Source organism: Mixophyes fleayi, chromosome 2 (assembly GCF_038048845.1).
Source record: "Mixophyes fleayi isolate aMixFle1 chromosome 2, aMixFle1.hap1, whole genome shotgun sequence".
Classification (NCBI taxonomy): domain Eukaryota; kingdom Metazoa; phylum Chordata; class Amphibia; order Anura; family Limnodynastidae; genus Mixophyes; species Mixophyes fleayi.
The window spans coordinates 186,162,412-186,184,091 of NC_134403.1; the positions used below are offsets into that span (position 1 = coordinate 186,162,412).

The following is a 21,680-nucleotide window of genomic DNA, read 5'->3' on the forward strand; positions in this document are numbered from 1 at the left end:
CTGACATTCTTGCCTAACCAATACTTGGAGTATGTCAGAATTTGTGGTTTTTGTTTATCCACCCGCCTCTTGAGGATTGAGCATAAATTCTCAATGGGATTAAGGTCTGGGGAGTTTCCTGGCCATGGACCCAAAATTTCGATGTTTTGATCCCTGAGCCACTTAGTTATCACTTTTGCCTTATGGCAAAGTGCTCCATCATGCTGGAAAAGGCATTGTTCATCACCAAACTGTTCTTGGATGGCTAGGAGAAGTTGCTCTTGGAGGATGTTTTAGTACAATTGTTTATTCATGGCTGTATTCTTAGGCAAAATTGTGAGTGTCTTTTGTATGTGTATAGGAGAGTTGCCTCACAATTATTTGCAAAAATATTAGTTTGCTGGTAAGAGATGAAATGGCTATACATTTCAAAAACGGAATACAACACTGCAGTATCCATAGACATGCAGTATATACATAGGATAATAAGATTATTAAGGTATACTTATTGTTGTGCACAGTATAAAACGTGTCTTCTTTCATGGAATGGTTAATATAGGTATCAATTTAAAACAAGCTGAACTGAAGTTAAATTATTATACACATAAAACATATTCAATAATATGTGTATGGAAATTTGGATGGAAGATAAAAGTACTCACCTTACAAAGATATATTTTATATAAATTATACATTTAACAGCATACATGCATTCAATGGCAATAAAAAGTAATTGTTTAATGACAAATAGTTGCCTGCTTTGGACATCCCCTTCTTAACCACTTCATGACACCGCCAATTTTGTGTTGCAAATTACCTTTCTTGTCTACAACACTACAGTTTTCACAGTTAGTGCAAGCTCATCACTTTACTTAAATGAGTATAATAATACCAAATGTGTTTAATTTATGTTTAACTAGAAGCAGAACCTTTTCACTCTCTCAATAGTGGTGTTCCAGGCCCTCCAGTCATACCATGCTTTCTGTTTACTCTGAGCTGCAGTCAGGAGTTCTCTAACTATCTGTGACAGCTGTTCCATCTGTCAAAACATACAGCACCACAGGTAATCCAGTACTTTAAGACTTTGAGAGGACCTTAAATTTGTTGGCCAAACAATAGTTCAAAAAACAAGAAGTATGTGGATTCTTGAGGAATCCCTCAATATTAAACAAAAGATGAGACAAAATATTCTGCTCTCGATTCAACAAAATAAGAGTAACATATTGTTGAGATTGCATCTCTTGCATAATCGGTCTTAGGGTGGTGCAGGGTAGATTGGAGCGCCTTTAGCTCACATCTCATCAATAAACACCATAGCACCTGAGATACAAATTGGGGCCTCCTAATTACTGACCCTAGCGAAAGAAAATAGTATTAGACCATCAACTACTGAGGTGTCAGCAGTTTCCAGTAAAACTTGTCAAAATGTGCTGTTTGCACATCTGACTAGTTTTACAGAGAGGGTCCTGTTAGATCCATTGCAAAGGGCAAGGGCTGCAAAAGAATTTTAGAGCAAAATCTTCCCTTCATGAGATATTACAAGTACAGCAAATCTGAGCAACATCTTGGAATACTGCAATAAGCAATACAAGACAATATAATACAATACACATAGCAAACAAAAAGCACTACAGACCTAGGGGTAAATTTACTAAGAATTGTACATGATGGCGGTAAGCTGCCACACATAACCGGCAGTTTAATGCTCCAAACAGCCGCATTTACTATGGAGCGGTTTGAGGCTGCAATGTAAAATTGTGGGGCGATGTGTGGAGGATTGAAAAAAGCTATACCACTGGCGGTTTGCCCAAAATCGCCATAAAAAATATAGGTTTTTTTATACCTGATTCTCATTGGCTTGAAAGTTCAAATAGCATGTTTGAGCTATCTTGTCATTCAAAACACAAAAGAAGACACTATTGACAAATTATGGGGGCAATTATTATTTATTGATTAAGGGCAAAATTAATTTATAATTAAGCTATGTGGGCAAATTTTATTTTTCATTATATTGGGGGGACAATATTAAATAATAAATAAAACATTGAATATATAAAGATTGTCCCCATAATTTATGGGGACATAATATGGTCAATGTTGCTTCCTCTTATGCTCTAAATGGCCAGATAGATCAAACAGCATGCAGTTTGAGCAATCTTGGCTCTCACAACCACCGCCTTTGTTTTGCAGTTTGGATGGTGGTTTTAAAAACCGCAGCTTGGTAAATCCGGCTGTTTGTATGTTCATAATTGTTAAAATTGGAATGACAATCTGTAAAGTGGTGGTTTTTAAAAATGTTCATTCTGCAATTTTAATGGTGGTTTAGCCTTTAGTAAATGCAACTGTTTTAAAACTGCTGGAAGCCAAGACGAAAACTGGTGGTTTCATCAAACTGCCCTTTAGTAAATCTAGCCCCTGGTCTTAGGTTTGAAGTTGAGCAACAAAGGCAACAGTCTTGCTATACATCGATCAGTCACAACATTAAAACCACCTGCCTAACACTGTGTAGGTCTCCCTTTTGCTGTCAAAACAGCTCTGACCCTTCGAGGCATGGACTCCACAAGACCTCTGAAGGTGTCATGTGGTATCTGGCACCAAGACGTTAGCAGCAGACCCCTTAAGTCCTGTAAGCTGAGAGGTGGGGCCTCCATCTCTGGAACTTGTTTTTCCAGCACATCCAAAATAAGCTCGATTGGACTGAGATCTGGAGAATTTGGAGGCCAAGTCAACATCTGAACACTTTGTCATGTTTCTCAAACCATTGCTAAACTATTTTTGCAGTGTGGCAGGGCATATTATCCTGCTGAAAGAGGCCACTGCCTTCAGGAAATGCATGAAGAGCTGTACTCGGCAAAAACGTTAACATAGGTGGTACGTGTCAAAGTAACATCTACATGAATGATAGGACCTAAGGTTTGCCAATAGAAAATTGCCCAGAGCATCACACTGCCTTCATCAACTTGCTTTCTTCCCAGATTGCATACTGGTGCCACCTTTTGCCAGGTAAACGACACACACACACCTGGCCATCTACATGATGTAAAATAAAGCTTGATTCCTTAGACCAGGCCACCTTCTTCCATCGCTTTATGCTCACGTGCTCATTGTAGGCACTTTCGGCAGTGGACAGGGATCAGTATTGGCACTCTCAATGGTCTGCAGCCACACAGCCCCTCATGCAGCAAGCTATGATACACGGACACATTTCTTTCATACCCAGCATTAACCACTTAATCACTTCACTTGTCAGTGGTTTTAATGTTGTGGCTGATTTGTGTATATATTGTGATATTTATCTTCTAATAGGTTAAGTGTTTAGAGAGAGAAAGAAAGCAGCATAGCAATATTCGAGTTACCAAAGAATTCTGGGAGAAATATGAACTAAGGCCTATCATGCAGACAAACATAGTAATCCAGGTTTCCAACAAACAGCAGCAATATTTTGCATGTGTACTGATCAAAGTGCTGAAGAGTAGGACATGCATACAAAAATATACTAAAACTAAAGAACCAATGATCTTTCTACAAGATTACTAAATGGCAATCTCCAGTAGAAGTACAGCACAGAAGCAATCTGTAGAGAAAGTGGTCAACAGCCAGTGAAATAAAATGAAACTGGTTTCGGGGGTTAAGCAGAGTCCAGAACAAAAGCAGCAGGCTTTGACAATTATGGACACACAGGTTTTCTAATGCTGAATCTTTAGCAAGGTACAGTGCCAGCGTTACAGTGACAGTGAACAGCTATTGTGTAGCAAATGAAGCTTCAGCACTAAACAGAATCAGGAGTCAATGGTAACAGTGTTTTCTGGAAGATTATCATCTACAAGTTCAAAGACAGTTTACAACAGTGATGGCCAACCCGATATACTGTGTGCAGAGATTAAGTGATAAAAGGGGAGCCGCAGGTGAAGGCTTCTGCTGCCCCCCACTGCTTTACAAATTTAAATACCAGCAATATATGTGTAGCCATGGTAAGCATTGGAAACTGGCTCAGTGTAGCAATAGTACACAACTGGTGGTCTGGTCACGCAGCAGGGTTATTATGGTGGGCATTTAGATAATTCAGAAAAGAGAGAGAATGTGATTACCGGGGCACTCTATAGGTTGATAGAGTTTTTGGATTCAGAATCCAAAAACTCCTCCCATCGACCTTTCCACAAATTCATTTGCAAATGTCCTGAAAGTTGCAAATGTCTTTCTCCGTTGTAATAACTGCGGGCACTTTCCTCCTTTTCGCAGGCTGTGGAGGCGGCAAACCTTAATGAGTGTGGTTAACTGCTTAATTGGCCGAATCAACTGCCACCACTTGCAGCATGCCAATGGTGGTAACTGGAGGAAAACTTCAGTTTATTGCAACTATTTCAACTGGTTTCACATATCTACAAACTGAACCGCCAACTGTGTTTTCTCATTGGTTGCTTGGGGCCGATGATCCAGCACCCACTCCTTTACATGTGTTGCACCACAGTTGAGCACAGTCTTTATTATTTGGTGGCACTGCAATCAATTTGTCAGGAAAGTTCCCTGCCCACACCGGTTAGAACAAAAGGGGTCCACATTTAAAGTGACCATTGCTAACAAAATAATTTTAAAAAATGTTGTTCTAATGATTACATAGCATGCACCCATTGATGGTCGTGGTGGTGTTAAAATGGTTTATTCCCACATCTTTGTTTGGCTCTGCTGGTTCAACTTGGACATCTTGTAATCAGTGAGTTTGCATTGGTGCCCAGACATGAATGTAGTTTTATTAAATAAGGTCCCAGACTAACCTAACTCACTAATATGACATCACATGCTGAAGTCAAATGACCTAAGTGGTTTAGCTGCAGGTGAAGCAAATCAGTCTATTTCCAGAATGAATGCTAGGTTCCATGAAGGACTTGAACGTTACATCCTTATTGTCATCTAAAGGCTACGAGTATGCCAAATATCAGCTTCCCAGGTCTTATGGATATATATTTATATATATTTTTTTTTTATACATTTTCCAGAATCAAAGCTCCATAGATTTGAAACTGAACGTCACCTTGTTCAGGAAATTGTGACCTGGAAATCTACCAGCGTCTAAAATTTCAACCTTCTAGAGATTACAGAAGTGGACTAAATATTTGTGAAACACATATACATATACATATATATATATATATATATATATATATATATATATATATATATATACATATATATATATATATATATATATATATATATATATAACAAAATAAGCGAGAGGGGGCGCCACATAGTATAATACTGTATGTAAAAATACAGACTAATGTACCAAGTAGTAGAAATAAGGATCACCACGTGGGTACAGACACACAGGTTGAAGTGAATCAAAAATAAGTGCACTCAAGAGTACCAGCACCATGCAAATATAGTATGCGTACCAGATATAAAGTCTTTAAGGCTTATCTGTTAGTATCCTGTATCATCAGGAGCTCAGGTTTTTCTCCCAAGTCGGTGTTGTCTCACACAGCGATAGGGGTACAGAGCTGGCACTTCATATGTCCACAGTAACCAATTTGTAAAATAGAGGAGACTCACATAGTGTGATATTGTATATCCACACATTTATTTTGTAAAACAATATAGGTGTAAACTTACATAAAACACTTCAAAAAGATCTTATCTGGGTATCTTTGTAAAGAGCCTAAACACTGGGAACATCAATGAAGGCTCACCAACATATTGCTGGATTCTGGCTCACCAACATGCAGCTGGGCTCAGTAATCACATCAGACACAGTCCTCAACGCGTTTCGTCTCAAGTAACAAAGACTTCATCAGGAGGAAATACAAGTATGTGACTCTCTAATGTCACAGATATAAATAGTATGCGCCGCGCCATCTTGCGCATGCGCACAAGCGGCGTCTCCCGGCGCTTTGCGTGGGGACGTCAAAGACGTCTAGACTGGACAGTTTTTTTATATCAATCACCCAACTTTATAAACACCATGTAAATATGACAAGCAGGAACACTATGGTTGCTAAGCAGCGATAGCGCTATAGACTAGATGACGTATGTGTAAACTACTAGTTAGTAGTGATTATAATTGTAAATATAGATATAAAATAACATCAAGTAAGCCATCTAGGTAATATTGGTGCATAACAATAACAAACCCCAATAAACGAAACATCTATTTAAACAGATTGGAAAAACTATATGATATATTTAACAGTTATATAACATAGATGTAGCTGTGTAATAATAGGAAATATTGACACCTGCAGTATGTACATATTAACCCCAGTATGGACACCTGCAGTATGTACTAATATAACCACACAATGTGTGGATATACAATATCACACTATGTGAGTCTCCTCTATTTTATAAATTGGTTACTGTGGACATATGAAGTGCCAGCTCTGTACCCCTATCGCTGTGTGAGACAACACTGACTTGGGAGAAAAACCTGAGCTCCTGATGATACAGGATACTAACAGATAAGCCTTAAAGACTTTATATCTGGTACGCATACTATATTTGCATGGTGCTGGTACTCTTGAGTGCACTTATTTTTGATTCACTTCAACCTGTGTGTCTGTACCCACGTGGTGATCCTTATTTCTACTACTTGGTACATTAGTCTGTATTTTTACATACAGTATTATACTATGTGGCGCCCCCTCTCGCTTATTTTGTTTTAGATTTTATCCAGTACACCATCTGGCCTTGTGAGGATTTGGCAGCCGCCTGAACATAGGACTTTCGTTTATATAAAGAGACATTTAATTCATACCTATTTGTCTACCTAGAGTTACGCGCTGTATTATCTATTGTATTTTGTTATTTGTATTGCGCTATTGGTGATCTAGATATTTAGCTGCATACTCTGTCTAGACAGTATTATTATACACCCAATATGTGGAAAACAGGGAACAGAGTGAATCAAAGATTTGAACATTGTCAAAAAATTTTTGAGGATAATATTATTCCTCAAGAGCCACAAAATGATATTGATAATCTTTTCTGGGACCTTGAAAAGGCCCTGATTAAAGAAACAAAAGCTTGGTGGGATGTGAACACCTTGGAAAATTATATCAAGGTTGATCGCATACCAAGAGGTTTGAGATTTAACAAATCACCCACTTTCTCCTCTGATGATTCTCATTTCAATAAGGAATGGGATTCAATTCTACATGATTGTTCTAGGAAACTCATAAAATTGATTATATGTGAAAAAAAGAAATTTCTTCACAGTTTAGAAAATGAGATTACTGAAAAAGAAAAAATCTTAGAAACTCATAAAGAGAACGTTTTTTTTCCTGAAAATGAGGCGGTTCTCAGCAAAAAACTAGAACGAGTAGAAACTGATGTTATTAAGATCAAACAAAGGAAATTTGCACGAGATAAACACGATTATGAGAACAACAAAATAAAAACCTGGAATAGATCCCAGAATGAGGTATTAAGGAAATATCAACCCCATGATAAAGCAGGTTGGAACACTGTCCCACACAAAAAACCTAAGGTCTCTCAAACTCCTAATTATGAGACTAGAAAATTTCCCAAATCTAGAGATTGTACTAATAGGTTCTCTGCCTTAGAAGGCGTCGACAGCGACAACGAGAGTTTTTTATCCCCAGACCTAACCCCAAGAGAAAGGTGGAAACGACCTCTCAGAGAAAATATAAAACTAGCATCCCCTCTAAAACGCAGATACAACGAAGGAGAGGCAAACGGGGAGGCCTCAAGACCTCAAAAGAGGAGATTTCTGTAACAAATCATGAAAGTCTTAAACGTGAAGGAATTTTCAATCTATCTAGCCATGTACTAAATAAATCAGAGATATCAGTACTAAGCAAAGGATTGTCCTTTGCTCCTATAAAAAGACCCAATAAATTTCAAATCTATATTGACATTAATAAATTTGTTAGAAAATTAACCTTGAAAAGACATTTTGCTAAGAAAGACCAAGCTGTTATAACAAATTACAATGCTCAGTCTAAATCAGGCCTTAAACCTTCCTCCAAATACTTCCCACTTGAATCGAGAAGTAGACATATAGAAATTTTCCAAGAATTAATCACATCAGATTTGTGTGATTCAGATATTAATTCTCATACTAATAATAATCTTAGTCTCCAAGAAAATAAAGCCTTAAAAAACCTCCAGAAAAACATGGATGTCATAATTAAACAGGCTGATAAAGGAGGCGGCATTGTCATACAAAACCGTTGTGACTACATCAATGAAGCTATGAGACTATTAAATGACGAAGCCTCTTATACCCGTCTTACCAAAGACCCTACTAATGATTTTGTTGATTCGCTCAGAGAATTACTCACTAAAGCTCTACATGATGGAATTATCATCAAGGACGAGTTTCAATTCCTAATGATGAGCAATCCTATTATACCCATTTTTTATCATATGCCTAAAATTCACAAAAGTCTAGTTGATCCACCCGGGAGACCGATCATAGCAGGAATCGAGTCTCTGACGTCAAAAATCTCAAAGTATGTAGACATATTTCTTAACAAATATGTTTTGAAACTAAAATCTTATATAAAAGATACTGCACATGTGCTACAAACATTTGAAAACTTCAAGTGGTGCAGTGATTATTTGTGGGTAACGATCGACGTACAGTCATTATACACGTCCATTGAGCACAAAAAAGGCATTGAAACAACAAAAACACTTTTTGGATTTGGATGTTTCCCTATCCAATCCACATAAGGCATTTATTTGCCACTTAATCGAATTTATTTTAACTCATAATTATTTTAAATTTCTTGAGCATTTTTATTTACAATTGTGCGGAACCGCAATGGGTACAACGTTTGCGCCCAGTTTCGCGAATTTACTAATGGGCGTTTGGGAAGAACAGTATATATATATAGGGCCAACACTTATTCGGATAATATCATTGTATTTAAAAGGTATATAGACGATATTCTAATAGTTTGGCAAGGAGATATCCAATCTCTGAATGAATTTTTTCAATATATTGGGGAAAACAATTATAATTTGAAATTTACAATGAAATATGATCCTATCAGCATTGAATACCTCGACCTGATACTTATTGCACAGGATGATGGGGTTATCACTAAGAACTTTATCAAACCTGTCGATACTAACAGTTATTTACATTTTAAGAGTTGCCACGCCAAGAAGTGGAAGACCAACATTCCTTATTCTCAATTTTACCGCATTAAAAGGAACTGTAGTAATAATATTCACTGCAAAGAACAACTCAATATCTATTCGGAAAGATTTTCAAAGAGAGGCTATCCTCAAAAACTACTTGATAACGCGATGGAGAAAACAGAACAACTTAATAGACAAGAAATCTTGTCTTACTCAAAAAAGATTGATAGTAAAAATGAGGATGTCTCATTTGTTACCACCTTTTGCAGTAATGATAACAGATTTAAATCAGTGTTATCTAAACATTGGAATGTTTTAAAAAAAGATCCTATCCTACACGACATTCTTCCGGATTCTCCAAAGATTATTTTTAAAAAGAGTCTCAGTTTGAAAGACATGCTGGCCCCCAGTCATTTGAAATGTATTACTTCTACTAACAACCCCTCTACTTTTTTAGATATCAAAGGGAGCATTAGATGCAACCAATGTAATATTTGCAAATATACAGCTCCCATCAATAAAGAGTTTTTTAGTCATGATAAAAAGAAGAAATTTATGGTCAAACAACTAATGAATTGTCTAACTACATCAGTCATATATTTTCTAGAATGCCCATGTGGCTATAAATATGTGGGTAAAACTAAAAGACAGCTAAAAATCCGAATACAGGAACATGTGAGAAACATTAAAAACCAAGTAACTAGTCACTTAGTTTCTCAACATTTTAAGGAGTTCCATCAATCGGATCCTAAATATCTAAAATTTATGGCCATAGAGAATGTAAAATTAGGAGATAGAGGGGGAGATTTACATAAACTTTTATCTCAGAGGGAGATGTTCTGGATTTATTCATTGGGTACCCTCACGCCATCAGGGTTTAATGATAATTATGAAATAGCTCCCTTCTTGTAGTTTTATCTGAATACTAGTCTATTATTCATATGAGGGTGTTCCAATACTTATTTAGGCTATTTCGTCATGTATTTGTATACTCTTGTTGCTATAGTTTAGTTTTCTGTTTATGTATGCACATATATGTTTACATGATGCTTGAGAAAGGTATATTTATATAATTTTATATTTTATATTTTTGCGTATTTTTAGGATTTTATATATATTTCTATGTGTGGTTATATTAGTACATACTGCAGGTGTCCATACTGGGGTTAATATGTACATACTGCAGGTGTCAATATTTCCTATTATTACACAGCTACATCTATGTTATATAACTGTTAAATATATCATATAGTTTTTCCAATCTGTTTAAATAGATGTTTCGTTTATTGGGGTTTGTTATTGTTATGCACCAATATTACCTAGATGGCTTACTTGATGTTATTTTATATCTATATTTACAATTATAATCACTACTAACTAGTAGTTTACACATACGTCATCTAGTCTATAGCGCTATCGCTGCTTAGCAACCATAGTGTTCCTGCTTGTCATATTTACATGGTGTTTATAAAGTTGGGTGATTGATATAAAAAAACTGTCCAGTCTAGACGTCTTTGACGTCCCCTCGCAAAGCGCCGGGAGACGCCGCTTGTGCGCATGCGCAAGATGGCGCGGCGCATACTATTTATATCTGTGACATTAGAGAGTCACATACTTGTATTTCCTCCTGATGAAGTCTTTGTTACTTGAGACGAAACGCGTTGAGGACTGTGTCTGATGTGATTACTGAGCCCAGCTGCATGTTGGTGAGCCAGAATCCAGCAATATGTTGGTGAGCCTTCATTGATGTTCCCAGTGTTTAGGCTCTTTACAAAGATACCCAGATAAGATCTTTTTGAAGTGTTTTATGTAAGTTTACACCTATATTGTTTTACAAAATAAATGTGTGGATATACAATATCACACTATGTGAGTCTCCTCTATTTTACAAATTGGTTACTGTGGACATATGAAGTGCCAGCTCTGTACCCCTATCGCTGTGTGAGACAACACCGACTTGGGAGAAAAACCTGAGCTCCTGATGATACAGGATACTAACAGATAACCCTAAAAGACTTTATATCTGGTACGCATACTATATTTGCATGGTGCTGGTACTCTTGAGTGCACTTATTTTTGATTCACTTCAACCTGTGTGTCTGTACCCACGTGGTGATCCTTATTTCTACTACTTGGTACATTAGTCTGTATTTTTACATACAGTATTATACTATGTGGCGCCCCCTCTCGCTTATTTTGTTTTAGATTTTATCCAGTACACCATCTGGCCTTGTGAGGATTTGGCAGCCGCCTGAACATAGGACTTTCGTTTATATAAAGAGACATTTAATTCATACCTATTTGTCTACCTAGAGTTACGCGCTGTATTATCTATTGTATTTTGTTATATATATATATATATATATATATATATACGCACACATACAGTTTTTTTAAGTAAATCAGTCTATTTTCAGAATGATTACATCTTACACTAAAGCCCGAGTTCTATTGAAGGGGTTATGGAATTTTCGTGAATTAAATGCTGCCAAATTTCAACTTTCTTCCATAAGTAGTTTAAATATTTGTTGGACATACATCTAGTTTGTGTGTGTGTCTATATATATTTGCCGTCTGCTGTGTTAAGCCCTTCTGACGCCCAGGGCCGGATTAAGGGAATGGAGGCCCCTGGGCTAAGGGGGCCTCCATTCCCCCGTGAGGGCCCCCCCCGTGATCCGAGCCACCCCCAAGGCACTTACCTCCTTCTCCTGGCATTGCGGTCCTTCCCCGACGCGCTCTACACACTTTACTGAGGAGATCTCGTGAGAGTGAGACTCACGAGATCTCCTCAGTAAGGAGACTACAGCGCGCCAGGGAAGGACCGCAGTGAAAGTACTAAGCAGCATTGATCGGGCCGGGGGCGCCCCCGCCCCCGACCGATCAATCATGCTGTTGAGCACTTTCAAGGGCCCCCTGGATGCCCGAGGCCCCTGGGCTGTAGCCCAGTTAGCCCTATGGTTAATCCGGCCCTGCTGACGCCCCTGCTGTGACATCACAGAATTTCCTGTTCAAATTAGAAATCAGTACATACGGTTCGCTTTGAACACTGTGCTGCAATCAGGATATCATAAAACAAATGAAACAGTTCCTAGAACCTTCGTTAGCTGGGACTAGCAAAGTCTGTTTTCTAAAAACAAATATGCAAACCTTACATTTCAAAATTACATTGCAGAGTTAACCGGGCACTACTCATTTTAAGTAGACACATGGTAAGTAGGCCCGTGGATGGCTAGTCCATCCTATTTAGAGTATAGGTGTATTTGTATTTAGAGGATGTTTCATATTATTAATATATGTGATGACTGAAATCAACAAATTCTTCTTTCATGCGATTGCTTTACAAGTCAGGTATAGAGGACAAAACAATACATCAAATTGTCTCACCTCCATTATGGTGGTCAGGACTGCTATGTGACTTCCCATGTCCATATTTTGAGAATGATATAGAAGGAGATTTTTGAGGTGACGTCACAAAGGTCTTGGCATCTGACTTTTAAGAAAAGCAAAGTATTATGAAAAATGATGAAAGGTTAAAAAAATCAGACTAATAAAACATAGTGAAAAAGTATGCATATATCTTGTATTCATTTAGAAGGACAAGTAATAGTAACAATACTTTATATAAAATAGTAGTCAAAATCTGAAATTATTCTAAGCGCAAAAGATACAAAATTAGTTACAAAATATTAGTGTCTTGGGAAATAAAAAATAGAGAACAAAAAATTAGTTTCTGTCACATAATGTGTCCGTTCAATATAAATGGATGAGCAGCAATATTGCTAGAAAGTATTTCTCCAAACATATACCACACCTCAGTTCTTCCAAACCACTGCCATATTTATCAAGGTGCCAACTATGTACCTGCAACACACACACACATAAGTCTTGACAATCAGGATTGTAGAGATATATGCTAGAAGTACTTGCAGTGTAAGAAATATAATCAAGAACACACACACACACACATATATATATATGTATATATATGTATATATATATGTATATATATCTATATATATATATATATATATATATATATATATATATATATATATATATATATATACACACACACACACACACACACACACACACATACACATATACGTACATACACATACATACATACACACACACGCGTCACTGTATATATTTTTATGAATCCAAATGCTGCTCTATTTATATGACAGCTGTCTATAGTATCGTTCCCCAATATTCCTAGCGCTATACTATTACATACAGGGATAAAAAGACAAAAATAAAATTTTTTGAAGAAAACGCCATCATGTGTTAGTTCCTGAAATAAGACTAGGATGGAAAAGTAATAGTGGACTAAGCAATAAACGTTATTAGTGATAACCAAGGATGTATGTCTAATTAACAAAAGAGAGTTCTGGCTAAAATAGCGAGTATATTATTCTATATATCAACACAGTGCCTGAAATGACTCATGTGTTGTTGTTCTCTCCATTAGAGAAAGCAGACATAGTTTCAGAGGGCATTATTTCTTTATTTTGCCGTGCTCTGGGGCAGTTCGAAAGCCAGAGCTTTAGTCATTTAAGGACCATATTTCTTATATTTATGTACTCTTTAATAACAAGGTCACCAAAAAGAGAATCAAATTGTAAAACTTGACTTAAGCGATGGGCACAATATTCAAAGCCATTTTGAAAGATGTTATTCATATAGTTGAGGGTGTGATACATTGTAGGAAATACTCTAATACATTGTGAATGTCACATGGTTTCTTGAATAATAAATTTTTATGAAGGGTTAAGTTAGTCGTATGTGCTAGCTGCTCAAAACAGATGTAACTTTAACCTATTTGTACACAACCTAATAAAAGTAATAAACATATGTTTTTATTATGCTGTGTACAAATAGGATAATGTGATCAGATACAATAGAGAATACAATAGAGCATACAAAATAATTTTGAATTAATATAAGTAAAAGTCTATGTTGAGCTATTAACAATGAGCAGCATAACTCACCGGAGAAAGATTTAGACAAATTTGCAAACTGGACTGTGAAATGGCAGATACAATTTAATCTAGATAAATGTGGGTTCATGCACGTACACCACGGTATACTACTTACACATTAAATAGAAAAAAATGGCAAAAAATAGAAATGAACTTAACTATACTATTTGACAGAAAACTGAGTAAGCTGCACACAGTGCCAGACAGCTGCTGCAAAGGTAAATAAAATCCTGGCATGCATTTAAGGATAAATGCACATGATGGCAATATAGCATTACAATTACATAAGTCACAGAGACCATATCTTGAACATGGGGCCAGTCTAAGAGAAAAATTAAGTTTATTTAGGAGAAAATACTATGATGGTGTTACCAGAATAAACTTATCCTTAGAATAAAGCATTATTTTTAATGTAGTACTGTTTAAATGAATTTCTTTCTAAAAAGGAAAGGTACTTGTTAATACTATGGGTGCCACTGTAATTCACTAGCGGTGCACTGATTATTCCATTTGAGCGACTGTTTTTAAATCAAATCAGGCGGAGCCGGGTGCTCCGGTTTCCTCCAACACTCCAAAAGCATACTGGTAGGTTAATTGGCTGCTATCAAAATTGATCCTAATCTCTCTCTCTGTCTGTCTGTCTGTGTGTGTGTGTGTGTGTGTGTGTGTGTGTGTGTGTGTTAGGGAATTTAGACTGTAAGCCCCAATGGGGCAGGGACTGATGGGAGTGAGTTCTCTGTACAGTGCTGCGGAATTAGTGGTGCTATATAAATAAATGGTGATGAGATATCAAAACACAAGAATAAATGTTATACTTTTAAATAAATGAAACATTTAGTTAAAAGATAATAAATGATGATATCTATTTATATTAAATATTCTGCCCCTCAAAGGATATTTTCAGGGGGAGAACACTACATCGCCAACATTTTTATGGGGGAGGGGACCGGCAATGTAGTCACTCCTCTCTAAACCTCCTCTTCTCATTTGGCTTCAATGTGTTTGCTCAGTGATTTCAATAGACCAAAGACAAGGAAGGAACTACCACCATTGCAAGGTGCGGCAGCTATGGGTCCCCCTCACCTCCGGGCTCCGTAGCTGCTGCAGCCCCTGCAATGGCAGTAGCTCTGCCACCGGGTATTAATCATCAAAAAATAAAAAACAGTAATATATTTATAATAGTAATATATAAGACTACTGAATTTGCACTTACCTAGATCAAAGTTAATGTAATCTTTCTTTCTAAGTTGAACAGCTGTCCAGCTGACTGGTTGTCTTACTGAGAAAATTAATAGGGTTCTGGCCCGGTTGGCACATACTACCCTGCATCCGGGCACAGGCCTCCCTTGACTGCAGCTTGCAGCAGTGTTAAAAAAGTAAAGTATAACCTTCCTGCCACTATTATTATTAATAACAATAATTTTACTTGGTTAATGCAAGCTACATAACAACACCTTATTGGCCAGGAAATCAAGAGTGTTAAGGAAATGCAAACACTTTCTGCCTCCTGTAATATTTGTGCCCAAAAGTATGCGTAAAATGTGTGCCGCAAAAATGATGCATTAAAGTTTATTCTGCGTTGCATGCATCTTAATGGAGGGGATGAATAGTGTTGGGCTGCTAGCAAAGGACACAACCAGAATCAGGGTATGACAGGCTGAGCTGGTCACACCATAACATGGAGAGTGTGCAGTCCTTCTGGTTTAGAGGGAAACAGGTAATCAGGCATCCCGTCGGTATATTAATCTATATTGTAGTTGTTATATAACTGGGATGGTGCTCCCTACACATGTAAAATTAGTCTATATAAAACAGAATAATCCAAAGTGCCCCTACTAAACATGTTTTTTCCTCTCTGTTTGTCTTTATTTTGTATAAAACATACATTTTATTGTTATCTTTAAAATATTGATATAGTCCCTAAATTTCACCTGAATGCCGCTAGTGGCAAAATAACAACTTAAATAACAACTTAAAATAAACAAAATGTGAGGTAATTATGATTCATGTAATATATTATCAAAAAACAGTTAAAATTGGCAGTAAAAACCGCCAGTCCTCGCTGTGTTGTCTATTGATATGTTTTACTTATCCCTATCATAATTCCTAAATAGGAAATTTGTATTATTTTTCACGCCCCAGAGACAACTGTTGATATATACAGGGTGTAGGGGATCATTCAAAATAGGAGGACTATATGTTGATTTTTGAAGAGAAATGGATTATTATAATCCTTAGGGAAAAACACCTATTTATATATGAGATTTATTGGAAACTTTAACGGTATATAAATATAAAACAATAGCGGCATTCAGGTGAAATTTAGGGACTATATCAATATTTTAAAGATAACAATAAAGTGTATGTTTTATACAAAATAATAATCCAGAGTGCCCCTACTAAACATGTTTTTTCCCTCTCTGTTTGTCTTTCTGTTTTAGAGGGAAACAGGGCTTAATGGGACCTATGGGGAATCGGCCCGCAAAAAAAAATGTGCTTCTCCCCTAGAAAAAAAAAAACATGCTGAAAGTGGGAGATGTTGGAGTAATAACATTTTTTAGTATTTCAGTGGTAGAGCCATATATAAAAATGATATATTATATTGATAAATTATAGTTTTTAGATTTATAAAGGCTGTCATATGCCAAAAATATAGAAGAAAAAAACTTCATGACCATAACAGAATTTTCAAAAAATCATAACGAAAACCAAAATAAATAAATCATTTTTTTGGGAACCATTTTGTTTTTTATTTACAAAAATGAAAAGTTGACGTTGAACGAGGACAATAAAATCGATATAATGAATGCAGCTGGAGCTATTGAAATATATAGGGGCATATTCAATTCCGATTCGCGGGATCGCGCCGGAACGGCCGCGAACCTAATCCGCGGTACCGCAATAATGTGGAATTTCGTTTGCAGCCCCTAGGGCTGCGTACGAAAGTCTGCGTTATTGCGATACCGTATTACCGGCAGTAGTGCGCATTTTCTGCGGTAACGCGCGTTACCGCGGATCGGATCGGAATTGAATATGCCCCATAAAGTCTAATTTTCCTTCTACTATACAAAGGGGCCTATTCAATTTTCCACAAGGTTCCATAGTAACCTTTGTGAATAAGTTTAGATATGCACTACTGGCAATTACGGTAAATAACGTTGCTTTTTTTTGTGCTCTTACCACAAAGAATTACATGGGAACACACCGCACGACGCTTCTGCGTCACTTTACTGCTAATTGAATTGGCCCAATAGTGTGAAATACACATTCATAAGTGGAAGAGATTTTTAGCAATGCAACAAAAAAAATTAAATAACATTTTTTACTCTTGTTTTTCCCATTGTAGCCCAATGGGAATTTTCTGCATTTTCTTACCTTATTTCCCCCCTCACCAAGGCAGTGTTGGGGACCTTTCACATTGGCAGTATGTATTGATGTCTGCGTATCTATGTTCTGTGATTGAATTCCATATTTCACATTTGTGTCACTTTTCACAGAAAAGAAGCAAGCCAGTGGTAATTCTATAAAGGAAAGCAAAGTAAAAAGTTTGTGAGCATTACAGCCGACTGTATTCATTAATTATTTACTTCCTCATTACTTATTTAACTATAGAAAGCCAACATTCCGACATGGCAATCTGTCAAGAATTAGAATTCAAGCTTTCACCTGCATAACATCAGTTTAATAGAACTGTCACTTATGCCTGCAGCATGTAACAATGACTAATTTAAACTACGTTCAACCCAGGAGGAACAGAAAGCATTACTTGCTATCAGTGTTTTTAAATCTGGAAAGTATCATCAAAAATGAGGTGACATGCTCTGCAAAATAAAGATAACGGAATGCTGCATTTTATTAACAAGTAATGTCTTTAATTATATTTTTATTGTTGTGAGATTTGAGGTCTATTCAACAGTATCATCAGTGACATATCTACAACAAAGTTGGTCACTGAACAAAATAAAGCTACTAACAAACTGTGAGCAATTGAAGTACATATTTTGTATTATTTACCTCAGATTCAATGTATCATACAATACAATGTATTCAGCATTCAAATCATAGAATAAACATTAAAATGAGACTGGTATTTTACTTGTACAGGCAGGGGCTGCAGAGAGAAAGACAAAAGGCAAGTAGAAAGACAAGGGGGTATATTTACTGTGCGGTGGTTCCGTAGAAACGGCGATTCCCGGTGTTTTGAAGTCATTTTTTTCAAAACCTGATGGGCTTTGTCTTTAATAAAAATGCTGTTTTTAAAAAATGACTTCAAAGCGTCAGGAATCGCCGGTTCTATGGAACCGCCGCATAGTAAATATACCCTTAGGAAAGAAGGGAGTGAAAAGCTCGCTGAGACCAAACCCTAGAATCATCAAAAGATTAAGATCTAGTGCAGCAAATATATATAGTAAGCCAAAGTTATTTGGTTTGCAGTATATGCAGTAGTACTATAGGAATCAGATGAGATCCTTGTATTCCACTGTTTCTTGGTACTTCATCCATGTAAACCAGTGTCTTTCATATACACAATTTCATTTACTCATATGGTAAGCATAAATGAATTAAGCAACACATTATTTCCATAAAGATATTAGGGCCTTGTTGACTACCTGAATTAGTAGTGATTACATGCACTTCTCTATATGAAATTCGTTAAGGTGGAGAAGGTGAAATTCAGGGAGGGGATGTGGACATCGGTCATTTTCGTTATTAAAGAGAATATTGCCAAAAAGACTAATAAGACAGTGAAGTGCAATGGAGGTGTAGAATACAATGCCAATAAAAGTTTCCACATTGATTCTTCAGTTTTAGGCGACAAGATAAAAACTTCTGTTACTGTTTTCTGTTTATTGATTTATAAACACCCAATCTTCAACTTTCAGTGCAAAACTGCCAACAGGGAGCATGGGCCAGATGCAGCTCTCTAGATGGTATATTTACTAAATTGCGAGTTTGAAATAGTGGAGATGTTGTTTATAGCAACAAGATTCTAGCTATCATTTATTTAGTACATTTTACAAAATGACAGCTAGAATCTGATTGGTTGCTACAGGCAATATCTCTACTTTTTCAAACCCACAGGTTAGTAATATACCTCTAAGACTTTTTTCATTGCCACCCACATCCTCTAATAAAAAACAAGCTCTATTTTATGAAAATTTGATTTTAGTATTAATCATTACACAAGCATAGAGATCCAACATTCATAAAGCCGTCAATGTCAATACTTGCAAATCACTGATATAGTATACTCAGCGGAGGGAAATAGCCAGGAGTCAGTGACAAATAATAAATCCAGGAGAAGGCTCTCTTGTTCAATGGAACAAGAGAGCTTTCTCCTGGATTTATAGAGTTTGAAAGGGAGACAGCATATTTCAGTCTGTGCAGCAGGGATATTATGAAGCATTTAGTTTGATTACACTACAATAATCTAGGGCTTGGGTATTAAATTTACACTTCAAGTCTTCTAGAGGTGTCTGAAGTGATTTTGCAAGCAGATGGTGTGTTGTATTGTACTCATCAAGGACAAAAGGGCATATCTGTTGTCTCTCTATGGGAACGATAGATTATCTAGAATGGAGAAAAGTTAGTATGGACTTGGTGATATTGGAGGTCATGTATGGAACAGTTGAGTCGCAGGACAAACTCCGTCATGGTGCTGTCAGACACCTTAAATTTGTGTGCGCGCACTTAAACTTAAATCAAAGTACATGGCTATGCGTTGAAAGATGGCAACATATGTGGAGGTGCAAAAGTTTACACCAGCCCAGAGGAGGAGTATGATGGAGCGAGGGCAGTCCTTGCCAAGAATGGAGTAGACCCACTAATTTGCCTAGTTTCACAGATCGGTGCAAAAACGAGGTTTCATGTTGCAAAATGAGACCTGCTAAAATGAGGTGAAGAGAGTGTCATTTTTGAGGAATTCTTTGATTTGTGGAAAAGTTCACCATCCTATTTAAGAATTAAATATCATTCCAGCTCTGAGCTGTTGGAGATCTTGTCTCAACCTATATGTTTCATGCTGCGCATTTCAGAGTTTTAGTTGCACTTAGGTGGAATGAAATGTGCACCTGTATAGAAGATGGTGTTTACATTTCACGTATGGGGCATTTGTGATGCCTGTAAGATACATATGGGGATGCTCTGGGCCATCCAGAGTTCATGGTTATGCCTTCTGCCCCAATTCACAATGGGGCGGAGACATGAATGGCGCATCAGTACTTGACGATTACTACAATTCCGCAGAGTCTTGGATCGTAACTGAGAGACTCATACTGATGGGAGATATCAACGTAAAGCCGGTAACTCCTCTATAACATGCGAACTCTGGGTGTAAGACATTCAGTTTTGCCTACATTGAATGGTTTTACAAATACAAGCTTCTAATCCATGAATTTGACACTGAATAAAAAATACTGCCCTATCCTGTGCCTCCTTTGATTATTTTATTTGTTTCAGATTTAATCCACGAATACCTTCATTTTAAAAATGAAAAAAAAAAAAAAATTGCATCATTGACTATTTGTAAATTGATAAGTCTGTATACAGTTTGAAACATTTTACAGTATAAGTCCATCTGCAATGTGGACACATTTATTTCTTCCATTACAGAATCATATATTTGAATTGAAACACAGCACTGGAGAAGCTGAGAACAAATTCTACTAAAAGAATATGACAAGTTGCTCTCCTGAACCACTGACACTTTCTTACTTTGTTTTACGAATTCATTGTGTTTATAAAGCTCTTCCTTCGGTTTCTTCTCCTTGAACTCCCTTCCTGCAATTCTCTTAAATCTCCTGTTTATTTTTTATCCTCTTGGGCCAAATTTCTGTCTTTTGTTCTATGGCAATTACAGACTTTCCAGATCAAAAGAATATTTTTACAGCTTTTGGTTCCAATTTTGTTTTAAAGATTGGTACCAAAATAAGTGTATGGATGTGTATATATACATTTTATGGCACCTTTCCATCAATATCAAAGGCATACATGTGACTTTTTATTTAAAGAGACTTTTCATTTACAAAGAATGAGCAAGCAAGCTCTCTTACACCAAGGGTAACACTTAATACAGCTAGTCCTATGCTGGACATAGTATTTTACATAATATCGCTATATAGAACAGATCTTTAATTATTACCTTTATTTACAGGGGAACTTTCCCAGACACTGCAGACTTTATGTGGCTTCTTTTAAAAGCCAGAGATCACTTTAGTGGATGTCCACATTGTTGAAATTATTTGCAATGATTGACATATAGTTTAGTAAAATAAGTGATTGGTGAATAGATTAAGTAGATCATTATTTTTCAATGTTAAACTAGAATTCATACAAGTCAAAAAAGAATTTTTAGCTGTTTGAATGTGTCAACGTCTAGTTAGATAATACTGTACTACAAAAATATTGCATAAAATATGTATGCCATGAAAACGTAAAAACAATTTTTTTTTTGATGAGCCCAGTTGGCTTACTTCTGTAAGTCTGCTTCAGAGTACTATGACATTAGGGCCGTATGCTCTCTAATTCTGAACTTTGAACTCAGGTGGAATAATGAATCTCTTGTAGCCATGCTAACAAAATCAAGGCAGAAGTGACAAACTGCAAGGT

General features: G+C 36.6%; 1 protein-coding gene across 2 annotated transcripts in view; it reads right to left on the reverse strand.

The window, feature by feature from the left end:
• The window catches only part of REPS2 (RALBP1 associated Eps domain containing 2), a 185,279-nt gene that overhangs the window by 127,601 nt on the left and 35,998 nt on the right, over window positions 1-21,680 (reverse strand). For both annotated transcript variants that reach the window (XM_075195087.1, XM_075195086.1), the window contains exons 3-4: window positions 17,448-17,593; window positions 12,472-12,577 (exon numbers count right to left, since the gene is read on the reverse strand). In XM_075195087.1, the coding sequence (XP_075051188.1) occupies window positions 12,472-12,577; window positions 17,448-17,593 (252 nt within the window). The remainder of the gene's footprint in view (window positions 1-12,471; window positions 12,578-17,447; window positions 17,594-21,680) is intronic.